Source organism: Salvelinus namaycush, chromosome 14, assembly GCF_016432855.1.
Source record: "Salvelinus namaycush isolate Seneca chromosome 14, SaNama_1.0, whole genome shotgun sequence".
Classification (NCBI taxonomy): Eukaryota; Metazoa; Chordata; class Actinopteri; order Salmoniformes; family Salmonidae; genus Salvelinus; species Salvelinus namaycush.
The window spans coordinates 11580836-11599388 of NC_052320.1; the positions used below are offsets into that span (position 1 = coordinate 11580836).

Consider the following 18553-nt stretch of genomic DNA (forward strand, 5'->3'; position numbering starts at 1 on the left):
GTGGCCATAGAAAAGCCCCTTTCCCTGTCCCTGCCTCCCCTCACTGGCGCTGCTATCACAACAGTTGGTGCTATTGGAAATGTTTTAGCAGACCTAACAAGGCGACCAGATCCACACACACTGTTCCAAAAATACAACCCAATCCTTACGCTGCTGCAAGGAGTGATGCCAGATCACTTGCCACTTCGGGGTTGGGCGTGCATATGGTCTATCTACAGTCACATACTCTAATCTAGTGCATTTAAAATAGGCCCCAATCTTTTATTTAACGCGTCAACCAATTGTGCACCACCAACAACGTATGGTGAAAGTAAAATGTCAAAATATTAAAAAGATGGCGTAATAGCGTAGTAATTGCTAAATAGTAGCACTGCTAAAATACAGTAAGTATTCCCCTTACTGGGACCAATAGACAACGACTTGGATGGGAAATAAGTAAGCTACAAATAATCAACCAAATTGTACTAAAACTTAGCTGCAACCACAGCCTTACTGCTTATTCATTTGACGCATCTTAAAACTTGAATTTCTGCCATTTACAGTGGCCGAATTTCTATTGAAACATTTCATATTCTGCACAACCATTCGTTCATTATGCACTTGATTTGCACACTTAGCTTTACGCCGCCTTGAGGCTTGCTTGGGATATCTTTTGGCACTATAGTCCAGTGACTCAGATCCTGATTGCTCAGCCCAAACATGTTATGTCGCCCCCTCTACTGGCACCGATCAATCATTGCAATATTTGCGGTTCAAAAACACAAAAATTGCTTTATACATGTGCATTCATTCTGGGGGGTTTGTATGTGGAATTAACACATGAACTGCAAGGAATTCAATGGAGATTTTTTGGCTATCATTCGCGGGATTGGGCTGTATCTTATTTCCACCTAAACACATTTTCATTTGGGTGAGTTTTAATGCAACTATCAATGTTGGAAACTATTATTTATTGTTTCAAAAATATTTTCTTTAATTAAGGTCTTTAATTAACTGCTCTCCGACACCCTGTTCTAATAGAGAGCACTTTGACCTTCTTGTCAAATGCACCCTCCTCCCATCACTAGCAAGGGGTTCCACCGCGCATGTTTGTGCGTGTGTGATAGTCTACACATTGATTTAATCGTAAACGTATTTACATATTTGAGTTATTACGGGTTAGTGTTCTGTGGATTACGCGGTACCATTTTTGCAAGCTACCTTTATCGAAAGAGATCTAGATTTCAGAACCGGGCGCTGTCCGAAACTGATTATACCACATCGCGTTGAATTGATGATGCTCAGTTCGTGGTGCTGACATCCTTTGCGCTTTCGCTCTCTTTCCTTTCCTCTCTGTCCCTCCCTCCCTCCTCCATCTCCCCCTCCCTTGGTTCTCTCTCATACGCACAAACCCCTCTGTCATGGCGTCTTCCAACAATGTTACCCCCACCAACTGTAGCTGGTGGCCCATCTCAGCCTTGGATGAAGACGGTGAAATGACAGACGGAGAGAAAAGCGAAGAGCCAGCTATCGAGTCGAAACCAAATTTCTCTAAAGACAAGCTTGTTTTGTATCACTGGACGCAGTCTTTCATCTCTCAAAAGGTAACACACAGACATCATGAAAACGAAATGGGGGTGTCTCTCTCATACATGTCATATCTGCTATAGGAGGTAAATGTGTTATTCGATAAGAATTATTTGAAATATAATGTTATAGGTCTGTGTTAGAAATTATTTAATTCTGGCAATATTTCCAATATGAGACGTTATGAAACGTCTGCAGCATGTGTGGACATTTTCCTTGACATTGGTTTATACGAGATAGGCTATAGCTGGATAGGTGATCAATATTATATAACAATGGATGATTCAGCGAGAAGAAGATGGTGTCTAATTCTAACAGGACGTCTGTTTTGACAGTTTTTCCCTCATCGATGAGAAATCAGTCTACACCGCATATGTGGTCCGACGTGACAAATCTAAATAATTTATGTAAAATTAGGTATCTCTGTGAAAAACAAAGGAAAGGCAACATTTCAACCCTCCTTGTGGCTTTCTCTCAGGGCAGCGCTTGTAAGTTATTCTGAAATATATCAATAGACTTGGCCATTTTTATTCAAATGGTATGTAGAACCCCACATGAGTCTTTATGAAACAGAGATCTTTCCCTTCAGATGTGTAGAGCATGATCTTATTCATGTTGTCTGCAGACCACCATAGCTCAATCAATGCCTTGACATCTCAGCGTTTTGAGTTAGTGCCACTTAAACCCTTACAGCCGTGGGGCCTCTGTTAGAGATGTTGTATTATAACAGAGCTTCAATCTCCTTTCATTATTATCAACAGCTTTCCAGATTAGGAGTTAACTGTCAATTTAACCAACAGGCGGATGACAAAGTCTGAGATTATTGCCTCATCTAACATTTTCTGTGAAAAAATAATGTCCACCTCATTTTGATATTATTCTATCCTCTTTGCATGTGCTTTTCAATGTACAGTATATGTAATAGATAGGCAGGCCTACAGTATGTTTCGATACTCGGGCATAATGCTTACATTTCCAGCCCTGAAGGACATGTAAATTGGCAATGAAAGGTGTAGACCAAATCTATATTTACGCATTTTGAATGTAGAGACAGAATTTTTTACCTTTCCCGACATACAATTATAGTGAAACCAGGATTGACACCTAGCACCAATATGACATGATATGGTAAGTTACTAATCATTGTGAAATATCATGCAATGCAGACATGGGCCAGTGTTGCTCTGCACCTGATGAGACATCCACTCTCACAGCTGTTTGGACTGTGCTCAGCTAGCTTTGCTCCACTCCCCATGTGGCAAAGATGTGTGATTTAGTCTGTCAACCATTAGGATATTGGCTACGAGCCTCTCTGGAAGCTACTGCTGATCTGCCTGTTGTCACTCAACAGTACTAGTAAAACATGAGGCTCATTGTCGTGGTTCCACTCAATACAGGCATTAGAGATGCTGCATTCATTTAAGTTAAACAATGCGAAGTGGTCTTCTGGTCAGGCTCCGAAGACGGGCACATCGCGCACTGCTCCCGAGCATACTACTCGCCAATGTCCAGTCTCTTGACAACAAGGTTGAGGAAATCCGAGCAAGGGTAGCATTCCAGAGAGACATAAGAGACTGTAACGTTCTTTGCTTCACGGAAACATGGCTCACTCGAGACATGCTATCGGAGTCGGTACAGCCAGCTGGTTTCTTCACGCATCACGCCGACAGAAACAAGCATCTTTCTGGTAAGAAGAGGGGCGGGGGGGTATGCCTTATGATTAACGAGACGTGGTGTGATCATAACAACATACAGGAACTCAAGTCCTTCTGTTCACCTGACTTAGAATTCCTCACAATCAAATATCGGCCGCATTATCTACCAAGAGAATTCTCTTCGATTATAATCACAGCCGCATATATTCCCCCCAAAGCAGACACATCGATGGCCCTGAACTAACTTTATTTGACTCTATGTAAACTGGAAACCACATATCCTGAGGCTGCATTCATTGTAGCTGGGGATTTTAACCAAGCTAATCTGAAAACAAGACTCCCTAAATTCTATCAGCATATCGATTGTGCTACCAGGGCTGGTAAAACCCTGGATCATTGTTATTCTAACTTCCGCGACACATATAAGGCCCTCCCCCGCCCTCCTTTCGGAAAAGCTGACCACGACTCCATTTTGTTGCTCCCAGCCTATAGACAGAGACTAAAACAGGAAGCTCCCGCGCTCAGGTCTGTTCAACGCTGGTCCGACCAATCTGATTCCACGCTTCAAGATTGCTTCGATCACGTGGATTGGGATATGTTGCGCATTGCGTCAAACAACAACATTGACGAATACGCTGATTCGGTGAGCGAGTTTATTAGCAAGTGCATCGGCGATGTCGTACCCACAGCAACTATTAAAACATTCCCAAACCAGAAACCGTGGATTGATGGCAGCATTCGCGTGAAACTGAAAGCACGAACCACTGCTTTTAACCAGGGCAAGGTGATCGGAAACATGACCGAATACAAACAGTGTAGCTATTCCCTCCGCAAGGCAATCAAACAAGCTAAGCGTCAGTATAGAAACAAAGTAGAGTCACAATTCAACGGCTCAGACACAAGAGGTATGTGGCAGGGTCTACAGTCAATCACGAATTACAAAAAGAAAACCAGCCCGTCGCGGACCAGGATGTCTTGCTCCCAGACAGACTAAACAACTTCTTTGCTCGCTTTAAGGACAATACAGTGCCACTGACACGGCCCGCTACCAAAACCTGTGGACTCTCCTTCACTGCAGCCGACGTGAGTAAAACATTTAAACGTGTTAAACCCTCGCAAGGCTGCAGGCCCAGACGGCATCCCCAGCCGAGCATGCGTAGACCAGCTGGCTGGTTTGTTTACGGACATATTCAATCAATCCAATCCCAGTCTGCTGTTCCCACATGCTTCAAGAGGGCCACCATTGTTCCTGTTCCCAAGAAAGCTAAGGTAACTGAGCTAAACGACTACCACCCCGTAGCATTCACTTCCGTCATCATGAAGTGCTTTGAGAGACTAGTCAAGGACCATATCACCTCCACCCTACCTGATACCCTAGACCCACTCCAATTTGCTTACCGCCCCAATAGGTCCACAGACGACGCAATCACAACCACACTGCCCTAACCCATTGTCACGTTCCTGACCTGTTTTCTTTGGTCTTGTATTTATTTAGTTGGTCAGGGCGTGAGTTGGGTGGGTTTGTCTATGTGTGATTTTCTATGTTGGGATGTTTGTGTTCGGCCGGGTATGATTCTCAATCAGAGGCAGCTGTCAATCGTTGTCCCTGATTGAGAATCATACTTAGGCAGCCTGGGTTTCACGTGTGTGTTGTGGGTGTTTGTTTCCGTGTTTGTATTCGTGCCACACGGGACTGTTGTCGGTTGTTTCATTTTGTTTCATGTTAGTGTTCAGTTTCAATTTAATAAATTATCATGAGCACTACCCACTCTGCGTGTTGGTCCGATCCATGCTCCTCCTCGTCTGAGGAGGAGAACGACTATGACGACCGTTACACCCATCTGGACAAGAGGAATACCTATGTGAGAATGCTGTTCATCGACTACAGCTCAGCATTTAACACCATAGTACAGCAGAGGGAGCACCCCCCTATCCACATCGACGGGACAGTAGTGGAGAGGGTAGAAAGTTTTAAGTTCCTTGGCGTACACATCACGGACAAATTGAATTGGTCCACCCACACAGACAGCGTGGTGAAGAAGGCGCAGCAGCGCCTCTTCAACCTCAGGAGGCTGAAGAAATTTGGCTTGTCACCAAAAGCACTCACAAACTTTTACAGATGCACAATCGAGAGCATCCTGTCGGGCTTTATCACCACCTGGTACGGCAACTGCTCCACCCACAACCGTAAGGCTCTCCAGAGGGTAGTGAGGTCTGCACAACGCATCACCGGGGGCAAACTACCTGCCCTCCAGGACACCTATACCACCCGATGTCACAGGAAGGCCATAAAGATCATCAAGGACAACAACCACCCGAGCCACTGCCTGTTCACCCCGCTATCATCCAGAAGGCGAGGTCAGTACAGGTGCATCAAAGCAGGGACCGAGAGACTGAAAAACAGCTTCTATCTCAAGGCCATCAGACTGTTAAACAGCCACCACTAACATTGAGTGGTTGCTGCCAACATACTGACTCAACTCCAGCCACTTCAATAATGGAAAAATTGATGTAAAAAATTTATCACTAGCCACTTTAAACAATGCCACTTAATATAATGTTTACATACCCTACATTACTCATCTCATATGTATATACTGTACTCTATACCATCTACTGTATCTTGCCTATGCCGTTCTGTACCATCACTCATTCATATATTTTTATGTACATATTCTTCATCCCTTTACACTTGTGTGTATAAGGTAGTTGTTGTGAAATTGTTCGGTTAGATTACTCGTTGGTTATTACTGGATTGTCGGAACTAGAAGCACAAGCATTTCGCTACACTCGCATTAACATCTGCTAACCATGTGTATGTGACAAATAACATTTGATTTGATATTAGCCAAAGTCTACCGTCTTCTCATTGAGGTTGGTTTAATGATAGTTATGGGGCATTCATGTTGAGATAATGAACAAGGAATGTTAGGATCCCCTGGTTACTCTGTCCTCTCAGCAGCTGTATATGTGGCCTGTAGACAGGCAAATAGAGTATATTTTATACTTACAATCTTAGAAAAAGGGTTCCAAAAGGGTTCTTCGGCTGTCCCCATAGGAGACCCCTTTTTGGTTCCAGGTAGAACCCTTTTTACTTCCAGGTAAAACCCTTTCCACAGATGGTTCTACATGGAAATGTCTGCCGTGCTAGAGCTGTCCCAGTCAACTGTAAGTGCTGTTATTGTGAAGTGGAAACGTCTAGGCACAACAACGGCTCAGCCGCGAAGTGGTAGGCCACACAAACTCACAGAATGGGAATTTTTACGTAGTGCGTAAAAATCGCCTGTCCTTGGTTGCAACACTCACTACGAGTTCCAAACTGCATCTGGAAGCAACGTCAGCACATTAACTGTTCGTCGGGAGCTTTATGAAATAGGTTTCCATGGCCGAGCAGCCGCACACAAGCCTAAGATCACCATGCACAATGCCAAATCAAATCAAATTTATTTATATAGCCCTTCTTACATCAGCTGATATATCAAAGTGCTGTACAGAAACCCAGCCTAAATCCCCAAACAGCAAGCAATGCAGGTGTAGAAGCACGGTGGCTAGGAAAAACTCCCTAGAAAGGCAAAAACCTAGGAAGAAACCTAGAGAGGAACCAGGCTATGAGGGGTGGCCAGTCCTCTTCTGGCTATGCCAGGTGGAGATTATAACAGAACATGGCCAAGATGTTCAAATGTTCATAAATGACCAGCATGGTCAAATAATAATAAGCACAGTAGTTGTCGAGGGTGCAACAAGTCAGCACATCAGGAGTAAATGTCAGTTGGCTTTTCATAGCCGATCATTGAGCATATCTCTACCGCTCCTGCTGTCTCTAGAGAGTTGAAAACAGCAGGTCTGGGACAGGTAGCACGTCCGGTGAACAGGTCAGTGTTCCATAGCCGCAGGCAGAACAGTTGAAACTGGAGCAGCAGCACGGCCAGGTGGACTGGGGACAGCAAGGAGTCATCATGCAGGTAGTCCTGAGGCATGGTCCTAGGGCTCAGGTCCTCCGAGAGAGAGAAAGAAAGAAAGAGAGAATTAGAGAGAGCATACTTAAATTCACACAGGACACCGGATAAGACAGGAGAAATACTCCAGATATAACAGACTGACCCTAGCCCCCCGACACATAAACTACTGCAGCATAAATACTGGTGGCTGAGACAGGAGGGGTCAGGAGACACTGTGGCCCCATCCGATGATACCCCTGGACAGGGCCAAACAGGCAGGATATAACCCCACCCACTTGGCCAAAGCACAGCCCCCACACCACTAGAGGGATATCTTCAACCACCAACTTACCATCCTGAGACAAGGCCAAGTATAGCCCACAAAGATCTCCGCCACGGCACAACCCAAGTGGGGGGGGGGGGGGGGGGGGGGCAACCCAGACAGGAAGACCACGTCAGTGACTCAACACACTCAAGTGACGCACCCCTCCTAGGGACGGCATGGAAGAGCACCAGTAAGCTAGTGACTCAGCCCCTGTAATAGGGTTAGAGGCAGAGAATCCCAGTGGAGAAAGGGGACCGGCCAGGCAGAGACAGCAAGGGCGGTTCGTTGCTCCAGTGCCTTTCCGTTCACCTTCACACTCCTGGACCAGATTACACTCAATCATATGACCTACTGAAGAGATGAGTTTTCAGTAAAGACTTAAAGGTTGAGACCGAGTCTGCGTCTCTCACATGGGTAGGCAGACCATTCCATAAAAATGGAGCTCTATAGGAGAAAGCCCTGCTTCCAGCTGTTGGCTTAGAAATTCAAGGGACAATTAGGAGGCCTGCGTCTTGTGACCGTAGCGTACGTGTAGGTATGTAAGGCAGGACCAAATCGGAAAGATAGGTAGGAGCAAGCCCATGTAATGCTTTGTAAGTTAGCAGTAAAACCTTGAAATCAGCCCTTGCCTGAACAGGAAGCCAGTGTAGGGAGGCTAGCACTGGAGTAATATGATCAAATGTTTTGGTTCTAATCAGCATTCTAGCAGCCGTATTTAGCACTAACTGCAGTTTATTTAGTGCTTTATCCGGGTAGCCGGGAAAGTAGAGCATTGCAGTAGTCTAACCTGGAAGTAACAAAAGCATCAATTTTTGACCAGAAAGTTTCAGATTTTTGCAATGTTACGTAGATGGAAAAAAGCTGTCGTTGAAACAGTCTTGATATGTTCGTCAAAAGGGAGATCAGGGTCCAGAGTAACGCCGAGGTCCTTCACAGTTTTATTTGAGACGACTGTACCACCATCAAGATTAATTGTCAGATTCAACAGAAGATCTCTGTGTTTCTTGGGACCTAGAACAAGCATCTCTGTGTTGTCCGAGTTTAAAAGTAGAACGTTTGCAGCCATCCACTTCCTTATGTCTGAAACACAGGCTTCTAGCAAGGGCAATTTGGGGCATCACCATGTTTCATTGAAATGTACAGCTGTGTGTCATCCGCATAGCAGTGAAAGTTAACATTATGTTTTCGAATGACATCCCCAAGAGGTAAAATATATAGTGAAAACAATAGTGGTCCTAAAACGGAACCTTGAGGAACACCGAAATTTACAGTTGATTTGTCAGAGGACAAACCATTCACAGAGACAAACTGATATCTTTCCGACAGATAAGATCTAAACCAGGCCAGAACTTGTCCGTGTAGACCAATTTGGGTTTCCAATCTCTCCAAAAGAATGTGGTGATCGATGGTATCAAAAGCAGCACTAAGGTCCAGGAGCACGAGGACAGATGCAGAGCCTCGGTCTGACGCCATTAAAAGGTCATTTACCACCTTCACAAGTGCAGTCTCAGTGCTATGATGGGGTCTAAAACCAGACTGAAGCATTTCGTATACATTGTCTTCAGGAAGGCAGTGAGTTGATGTGCAACAGCTTTTAAATTTTTTTTTGAGAGGAATGGAAGATTCGATATAGGCCGATAGTTTTTAATATTTTCTGGGTCAATGTTTGGCTTTTTCAAGAGAGGCTTTATTACTGCCACTTTTAGTGAGTTTGGTACACATCCGGTGGATAGAGAGCCATTTATTATGTTCAACATAGGAGCGCCAAGCACAGGAAGCAGTTCTTTCAGTAGTTTAGTTGGAATAGGGTCCAGTATGCAGCTTGAAGGTTTAGAGGCCATGATTATTTTCATCATTGCGTCAAGAGATATAGTACTAAAACACCTGAGTGTCTCCCTTGATCCTAGGTCCTGGCAGAGTTGTGCAGACTCAGGACAACTGAGCTTTGGAGGAATACGCAGATTTAAAGAGGAGTCCGTAATTTGCTTTCTAATGATCATGATCTTTTCCTCAAAGAAGTTCATGAATTTATTACTGCTGAAGTGAAAGCCATCCTCTCTTGGGGAATGCTGCTTCAAGCGTCGGCTGGAGTGGTATAAAGCTCACTACCATTGGACTCTGGAGTAGTGGAAATGCTTTCTCTGGAGTGATGAATCACACTTCACCATCTGGCAGTCCAACGGTCGAATCTGGGTTTGGCGGATGCCAGGAGAACGCTAGTGCCAACTGTAAAGTTTTGTGGAGGAGGAATAATGAGCTGGGGCTGTTTTTCATGGTTCAGGCTAGGCCCCTTAGTTCCAGTGAAGGGAAATCTTAACGCTACAGCATATAATGACATTCTAGACAATTCTGTGCTTCCAACTTTGTGGCAACAGTTTGGGGAAGGCCCTTTCCTCTTTCAGCATGACAATGCGACCTTGCAGAAAGTGAGGTCCATACAGAAATGGTTTGTCGAGATCAATGTGGAAGAACTTGACTGGCCTGCACAGAGCCCTGATCTCAACCCCATCAAACACTTTGGGGATGAATTGGAACGCCAACTGCAAGCCAGGCCTAATCGCCCAACATCTGTGCCCTACCTCACTAATGCTCTTGTGGCTGAACGGAAGCAAGTCCCTGCAGCAATGTTCCAACATCTAGTGGAAAGCCTTCCCAGAAGATTGGAGGCTGTTAAAGCAGCAAAGGGGGGGGGACCAACTCCATATTAATGCCAATGATTTTGTAATGAGATGTTTGATGAGCAGGTGTCCACATAGTTTTGGTCATGTAGCGTATGTCCCTGCACAATTCACATGATCCATATGGATTCTTTATCTAAGGAGGACTAAGGCGGATGTCCAATATGCTGCAAATATAGCTGAGACAGACAGAAAATGGCTGTGTCATTGCACTACCCTGTACAAACCTGTTTTTCTTGCTGTCTTTAGAAATGCATCAAGATATCTAAACTACTTCTGAATAGTTATCTCATATAGTAGTTCCTTTGATCACTGATCCATCTGTCATACAGTAAATTATGGATTGGTGCACACAAGAGGAATGACTGTAGCGGGAGTTTGATAACTTAATGTAACCGCATATTTGGAAGCCATTGAAGATCAATACTCCACTGTCATTCTAAACTGCTGCAGCAGGTTGGAGATTTACACTTTCGTCACGATAGTATAACTCAGAGCCTGTAGGTCTCTACTGCTAGATCTATACAGTAGTCAACACTCAGTTGTCAGTCAGCAACTCAGATGACAGTGAGTCCAACTCGGGTGTCAGAAGTTCTCTGAGTAAGGTATAGAGATCTCTATAACTATCTGTGGCTCTGGTGGTTCCAGCTCAGATGTCAGAGGTTGTCAGTGGATCCATGTCAGTTTATGATGACGAGTTAATGTTAGGGTGTCATTAATTGTCTGGTTAGCAATTATATTGATACAATTGCTGCAACCAGAGATTATGTCATTGATTAAGAGATAAATATGATTGAGAAATATTTGTCATTGTTGAATCACTTGGTCTGGTTGATTGTATCCCCTAATCCTTCTCTATAGTCATCTACTCCAGTCACTGTTAAAGTTGAGGTTTCATGCTAATACATACGTAATCAGTGATGGGAATTGTTGCAGTATTCTTGGAAAAATAATAATTATACAGTAAATTGAGCGAGCTACAAGGTCTTCCTGTTCTGTCTTGCGCAAGGTTATCCTGTACTAGACGGGAGTGGTAACAATTCCTACACTAACTGTTTACTCAGTCGGTGCACTCACACTTTGTGATGTTTTGTTACAAGTTTACAACAAAAGTCCAATGTTTCTCACTCCATGGCCCCCTCACCTCCATAGTGTGATCTCCTGTACACAGTGCTTGACTTGGACTGAAATAGATGAGTGCCGGTACTGTTTACATTTAGGTGCAGGAGCTCCACAATACTTTTGAGCTAATATTCTATGAGAGGAACAGGAACTCAAACTGTAGAAAATTTGAGCTGCCGGTACTCAGTTCCGGTGAGCTCCTGCCAAAGTCAAGCGCTGACTGTACATTCATTCATCTTATTTCTACAAATAACCCTCCATGCATCTCCATGGCTTTAAATAGACACTGTAAATGGATATTGTCTGCCTCACAGAAGCCATTTTTGTTTCATATTGAGCTCAACAAAACATTATTTTGCCTGGGGATAGGAAAACAAAAGATGTAGGGCCTATGTCTGGCAATGATGCATGACTGTTACTTCTTCTAAGGCCTTTTAACGGACTGTTTTATGCCTGTACTTGTGTAGGTAGAGCAGGGTTCCCTGCTCTAAGGTGTGCAGTTGGTTAGAAATAGAGATATCATTGTTTTCTTTTTTAATTGTTCTTTAACAAAACATTGTAGACTACAAGTAGCAGCAATAAGCCAAATTACGAAAAGCAAATTACAATTTGCTTTTGAATATTAACCTTTGTAGACCTGAATGAGTTTCTCTATCAGAGTAACTTGCCAAGCACATTTATGTGTTATAAAATTGTAATAACATAGACCATTAGAGTACTGATTGTACTAAAACACAAAAACACATACAAACAAGAGTCAAGCTATGAGACGAAGATGTAACTTGTGTCTCTGTTCGCCGTGTTTCTCTGTGTTAATCTTCCTCTAGGTGCGTCTGGTGATCAATGAGAAGGGTCTGCTGTGTGAAGAGAGGGATGTGAGTCTCCCTATTGCCGAGCACAATGAGCCCTGGTTTATGAGGCTCAACCTGGGGGAGGAGGTGCCTGTTTTCATCCACGGAGATACCATCGTCTCAGACTACAACCAAATCATAGAGTACCTAGAGGCTAACTTTGGGGGAGGTATTGCCTTTTAGACTACTTGATTTCTTTCCATGATGATAGTGACTGCAGTGTGATCTGATGCGAGTGACTGCAGTGTGATCTGATGCGAGTGACTGCAGTGTGATCTGATGCGAGTGACTGCAGTGTGATCTGATGCGAGTGACTGCAGTGTGATCTGATGTTAGTGACTGCAGTGTGATCTGATGCGAGTGACTGCAGTGTGATCTGATGCGAGTGACTGCAGTGTGATCTGATGCGAGTGACTGCACATGCTCTTTTTAAGGTTAATTTAGGAGAGGTATTGCCTTTCAGACTACTCATCTCTTTTCATCCATGATGTTACAGTAGTGACTGAATAGCATACAGTATACAATCAGATAATAGAGTATAGACTCTTGTAAAAAAAGGTGCTATCTACAACCTAAAAGGGTTATTTGGCTGTCCTCATAGGAGAACCCTTTGAATAATCCTTTTTGGTTCCAGGTAGAAACCTTTTGGTTCCAGGTAGAGCTCTTTTGGGTTCCATGTAGAACCCTGGCCAAGTCTACTTTGGGGGAGGTATTGCTTTTCAGACTACTCGTATCTTTATTAGTGACTGTAAACAGTATCTACCAGGTTATTGACTACTTAGAGACTGAATTTGGGGGAGGTATTGCTTTTGACATTACTATTGATCTATTTTCATAGTTTTTTTATGTCTTTTTAAGTTTGCTATTACAACCAGATCATTGAGTAAATAGAGACTAACTTTGGGAGGGGGTATTGCTTTTCAGACTACTCATCTCTTCCGGTGTCCATGATGTTTAGTGAGTGACTGCATAGTAAAACAGTATACCGTCTTCACGGTTACTTTGGGAGAAGTATTGCTTTTCAGACTAACTTGATCTCTTTTGTTGATGATGTTAGTCAGTGATGGACTGCATAGGAAACAGTATGCACATTTTAAGAATACTGATCTCTATCAACCATTTTTTCATATTAGGTGCAGTTATGAACATGTCAGAGATACATCTAACTGGCCAATTATATGGTTCATTGCAGCTCAAGGATCAATGATCGTCCATGAAGTTAGTGACTGGCTGGCGGCTGCATAGCAAAGATTAGGAATATTTTAAGGTTTCTATTGAGCCTAAGGTTGCTATTTTAAGGTTTATAAACATTGGTAAAATGTTGCTGTTTTTCATCAGGGAAGTGTAATTCAAGTATGTATGTCGTTTGTCCTATCATGGTCCTATGGGTCATTTTAGGTGCCGGTGATTGTGGGTCGTTATGTAATGACCTGAAAGGATGACCCCAGGAAGGCTGGAGGGGATATTGAACATGGCCTATGGATGAAGGACGACTTCTCAGTTCAGATGGAGATACTGCATGCTTACCCCCCATGACAGAGAAGCTTGGTGCTATAGCTGCCAACTACTGTACAATGATTTCAGATTTCAGAGGCAACGGATAGGCTATTGTTCAATGGTTGCTCAATATCCTAACCCAGCTCTTGTCATTAATGTCCGTTTGCTACTTTGAAGCCCATTTACTTTAAACAAATGTAGCTATTTTTATGACATCTCCATTATTTTCAGTTGATATTTTTAATGAACGAATTTAATAACAGATTCGTGTTCAGCAGGGTACAGTGTAGCAAAGCGTTTAGCATTTGCTTATTTGACAAGTTCACACAGTGGTATACCTCACCGTTTCACTTCGTTGGAAAACGCTTTCTGCCTAATGAACATGACTCAGACCTCATGCTCATTCTAAAGAGGATATTTTGTCATTCAGCAGCTTGATTTACAGATATTTTCTCAACTCTGTGTAATTTCTAATGCACCCTGCCAAAGGGGATGGAGCTTGCCTAGGAAGTGCAGATGGTGCAGCAGAGAAAATCCTATTATAGTGGACAGAATCTCCTGCCAAGGCAACTCAAGTTACCCTATAGTGTAGTGGACCCAGGTGAAATCCTACCTCCAGCAAGGTGTAATCCACTGCCAAATCACATAGTCTTTTATGATAGCTAAGAGCCTTAAGCTCTCCGTATGCTCTCCTTATGCTTTCTCAGGGAGAATCTTGTTTTGGTATTTTGTCAGCTGTAGCCCATTTGCTTGATACATTCTTAGAAAAAAAGGTGCTATCTAGAACCTAAAAGGGTTATTTGGTTGTCCCCATTGGAGAACCCTTTGAATAACCCTTTTTGGTACCAGGTAGAACCCTTTTTGGGTTCCATGTAGAAACCTTTCCACAGAGGGTTCTACATGGAACCTAAAATAGTTATATCTGGAACCAAAAAGGGTCCTCCTATGGGGACAGCCGAAGAACCCTTTGGAACACCTTTTTTCTAAGAGTGTAAATGTGACTGAGCAGTAACACAGTCAGAGATGATTGGGTTCTCTCCTGTGTGACATTTCATTGTGCACCATCACCATGTCGGTCCAGCAGTATTGTGTACCCAAGCCAAGGCCATGCCCCCTGTTTGTGCTAAGAACTGATTTAAGGAGCCTGCTCTGATATTCACACCCCTGTACTGCTTAGCGCTGCAGCAGAGAGCACCAGCAGATTTCCAGAGCCAGGGCACGTACAGCCACACCCATGCCCAGGTCAACATGTTAGTGATTGACTGATTAGTCAGTAGTCTGGCCCTCCGCCAGGTGCAGCCCCGGGCATCGTCCTCCACCCTAGAGCCATGCAACCGGAGAAACAGCACAGACTGGAATATCCCTGGGCCTTTCCTGTGTCCCCACTCCAAATCATCAGTCATCATCAGTAAGCCTTCTCCAGCCCATAGCCTACCTTTATGGTGTCCTAACTTAAAGTAAAAACACAGAGCTATCTGTTAATATGGTGGAATGTTTGCTTCTATTTCTGTCTATTGGCCTATGGATCCCATTCTCAGAAACAGTTTTGTAGCTGAGTGTACTCCATTCACAGGAAAATACCCCTAATGCACCATTGTTATCCTTTGTGATATGTTAAGTGGACTGTTGCACATAAAGTAAAGGCTGAAGTTGGTATACAGTGCTGTATCTTTATGTTACAAACCTAATATGTTAGAATGCTGTACACTCCTATATGTGTAATTATGTCACAGTGCTGTACACACCTCTGTCTGTTTGAACCTGGTGTCCTTGTAGAAACGGTGGCCCAGCTGATTCCCGATGCTGGCTCTCCTGTCCACGAGTGTGTGCAGCAGTACCGTAAGCTGCTGGACGGCCTGCCCATGGATGCTTACACACACGGCTGTATCCTGCACCCAGAGCTCACCACAGACTCCATGATCCCAAAGTACGCCACCGCTGAAATACGTAGTAAGTCAAGTCAGAATTCTGTGTTTGACAGTGGGAACACCCCATTCACAATTCATGAGAAATATTGCTGTAGAATATGCAGGACATGAAAACACACATGTAAATAACATTCAATATAATATTGCATATAATTATTTAATATAAATTTGATTGATAGTATCTGCAATTTGCCATTAATAATGCACTACTCAGCATTCTCACAACATTTTCCGATTAACAGGTTGTGTCTCAACCAAATCATGCTGTCCAATTTGACCTTGTTTAAAATTAAAATCCCTATCACAGCAAAGTTCTTGGAAGCAATGTCATTAATTCCCTGTAGGAGATATTAGGTAATTGAGTCTGCAGGCACTGCATTGCTCCTTCATGGACGTGTTTGTGTAAATCAAGAAAAAGGCTGGTCCGGCCTAAACCCTGCAGTGGAATCAATTAACCAGAGATCCCCCTGCCCAGTGTGTTGTCTGTTAAATCATATTGATGCTTTATTTGTTGTTTATTTGTTTGAGGAAGTTCACCGATGTTAATATTTTTAATCAGTCATTCATGTGTTTTCATGAACAACACTTTATTGATTTATCTCTCACATTTTATAACTGAAATTGGTTGTCGCTGGCAAATGAAGATTTAGCAGGAAAACAGAATAGTCTATGGGGTCTCTGCGCATTTGTAAATTGTGTATTTCTAACACAATATATTCTTGTATGTAGGAAAGTATACACTAGTTATAATTTGTTGTTATTGAACATCCACTCTCTGTTTTGGTACTACTTTAGACCACAGAAGGGTTTCAAATGACTATTTCCTCCGATAGTCACTGACTATTGTCTCTTACCTCAGAGCAGTATTTCATCCAGGAGTCATTAATGTCTCTATCTCTCTGTCCTCAGGACACTTAGCCAATGCTGCGTCTGAGCTGATGAAGCTGGACCACGAGGAACCCACGCTGACAGAGCCATACCTCTCCAAGCAGAAGAAACTCATGGTGAGACTGATAGCATGGCACCACACTGCACAAGAAGGGTTAGGGTTAGCATGACCCTAAACAGGGTTAGGGTTAGCATGGCACCACACCGCACGAGAAGCGTAAAAAGAGCGAAACAATGGTTGATATAATGCAATAGCAACAATAGACTTTTCCAGTCGCCCTATATACCATTTATGTGTGTGCATGTGTTTCTGTATGTTAGAGGCATATTAGGATTTCATTAAATGAAATGGCCTCACAAGATTGTTAAGATGACCTGATAATGGTCCGACTCATAGTGTCACATACTGTACACAAACATCAAGCAATATGAGTTATTGAGTAAGTTATTACTAAGCAGAGCAATTCCAACGTGGTTGTTATTTACAATGTTTCAGTGTGATGTAGGATAGATATTTCAAAATGACCCTAATTGCTTGTGTCAGGGTCTGTGCTAGTTCTGTATCGACCCATAATGAATCAACATGGATAGCTGTCATTGCCAGGGCCAATCTGCTGGCAAAAAAAAAAAGATTTCCTTTTAACGGCTTGGCTCGGCCCTATAGTCAGTACCTTTATTTTCCATTGTTATTAGTTACACTGTTACAAATAGGTTTATTTTACTCTGTTATTGTATTTCAAGGGGACATATAGATGCTTGCTTACCCCAGACGAAGACATGCCATAGCTGTCTGTTGTTCAAGACAGCTGGTAGGCGCTCTGTTCTGAGACCAGTCTCTTGGCAGATGTTGTCAACCAATGTTTTCTGTGGTCTTCACCTATGAGCGGATAGCGACAATACGAGACTGCATAGACAGACATATTGATGGGTTGTACACATGTGACATGAGCTTGTTCTTGTGCTCACAGGCAAAAATATTGGACCACGATAATGTGACGTACCTAAAGAAGATCCTTGGAGAGTTGGCCATGGTACTAGATCAGGTAGAGGCCGAGTTGGAAAAGAGGAAAATCGAGTATGAAGGTGAGTGCAGATTATTACTGATGTTTATGTTCTTCAGTTCAGACATTACATTATCAAACATGGTGGCCGTGTCCGAATACCTATACTACCGCATGACATACCTAAACTGCACATTCATTTCAACCATTTGATCTAGTAGAATTCACTCCTCTTTTCCGACAACAGCTGATAATCAGATAAATTGACAAGCTGTACCAAAATGAACGAATGGCGAGAGTCAACGCAATCATGCATTAGATGACGCATTCGGCTTACTATTTAAAATTTTTCCGCATTCTATTTAGTATGGGTATTTGGACATGGCGACTCTGTTTCATCTTCCTAGCCTGATCCCAGATCTGTTTGTCCCGTCGTATATGACCATAGGAGTTGCAGTTGGCAAGATAGCACAAACAGATCTGGGACCATGCTACTTTGTACCACTCTGCTACAGTAGCATGTTTTATTTTGGCAGGTCAAAAGTGTGAGTTGTGGCTATGTGGACCTGAATTTACATTAGCTGATGTCTGCCTGGGAGCCTTGTTGCACAGGCTTAAGTTCTTGGGACTCTCAAAGAAATACTGGGAGGACGGCAGCCGACCCAACCTCCAGTCCTTTTTCGAGCGGGTGCAAAAACGCTACGCTTTCCGAAAAGTTCTGGGCGACATCCACACAACCCTTCTGTCAGCAGTTCTACCCAATGCATTCCGAATGGTAAAAAAGAAGCCGCCATCTTTCTTCGGGGCCTCTTTCCTCATGGGCTCTCTGGGAGGGATGGGCTACTTTGCCTATTGGTTTCTAAAAAAGAAATATGTGTAGTGAACGCCCCCCCTCCATGTCTTAAATGTCTGTGTATTTGTGTGATGTTTCAATTTTTCTGTAATGTTTTACAACAGGAGGAAAATATGAATCTATATAGGGAACACTATTACTTACCTAGGTGAACAAAGATAAGAACATTCCATACACAAAGGAATTGTTAACAGCACATTTTTCTGGTATTCCAATGCCTTCATCTATTTAATTTCTGGCTCCCTTCATCA

General features: G+C 43.2%; 1 protein-coding gene across 4 annotated transcripts; it reads left to right on the plus strand.

The window, feature by feature from the left end:
- Positions 1-1400: 1400 nt before the first annotated feature.
- On the plus strand, positions 1401-18329 carry LOC120058841 (ganglioside-induced differentiation-associated protein 1-like 1). 4 transcript variants are annotated; one of them, XM_039007576.1, is made up of 7 exons: positions 1401-1583; positions 10823-10831; positions 12112-12304; positions 15409-15582; positions 16470-16564; positions 17417-17531; positions 17986-18329. In XM_039007576.1, exons 1-7 carry the CDS (start codon positions 1401-1403, stop codon positions 18327-18329), a joined length of 1113 nt encoding a protein of 370 aa, XP_038863504.1. The 4 variants fall into 4 exon arrangements, with proteins under 4 accessions (XP_038863504.1, XP_038863505.1, XP_038863506.1 ...); XM_039007577.1 differs by lacking the exon at positions 10823-10831; XM_039007578.1 differs by lacking the exons at positions 10823-10831; positions 15409-15582.
- The last annotated feature ends 224 nt before the right edge of the window (positions 18330-18553 follow it).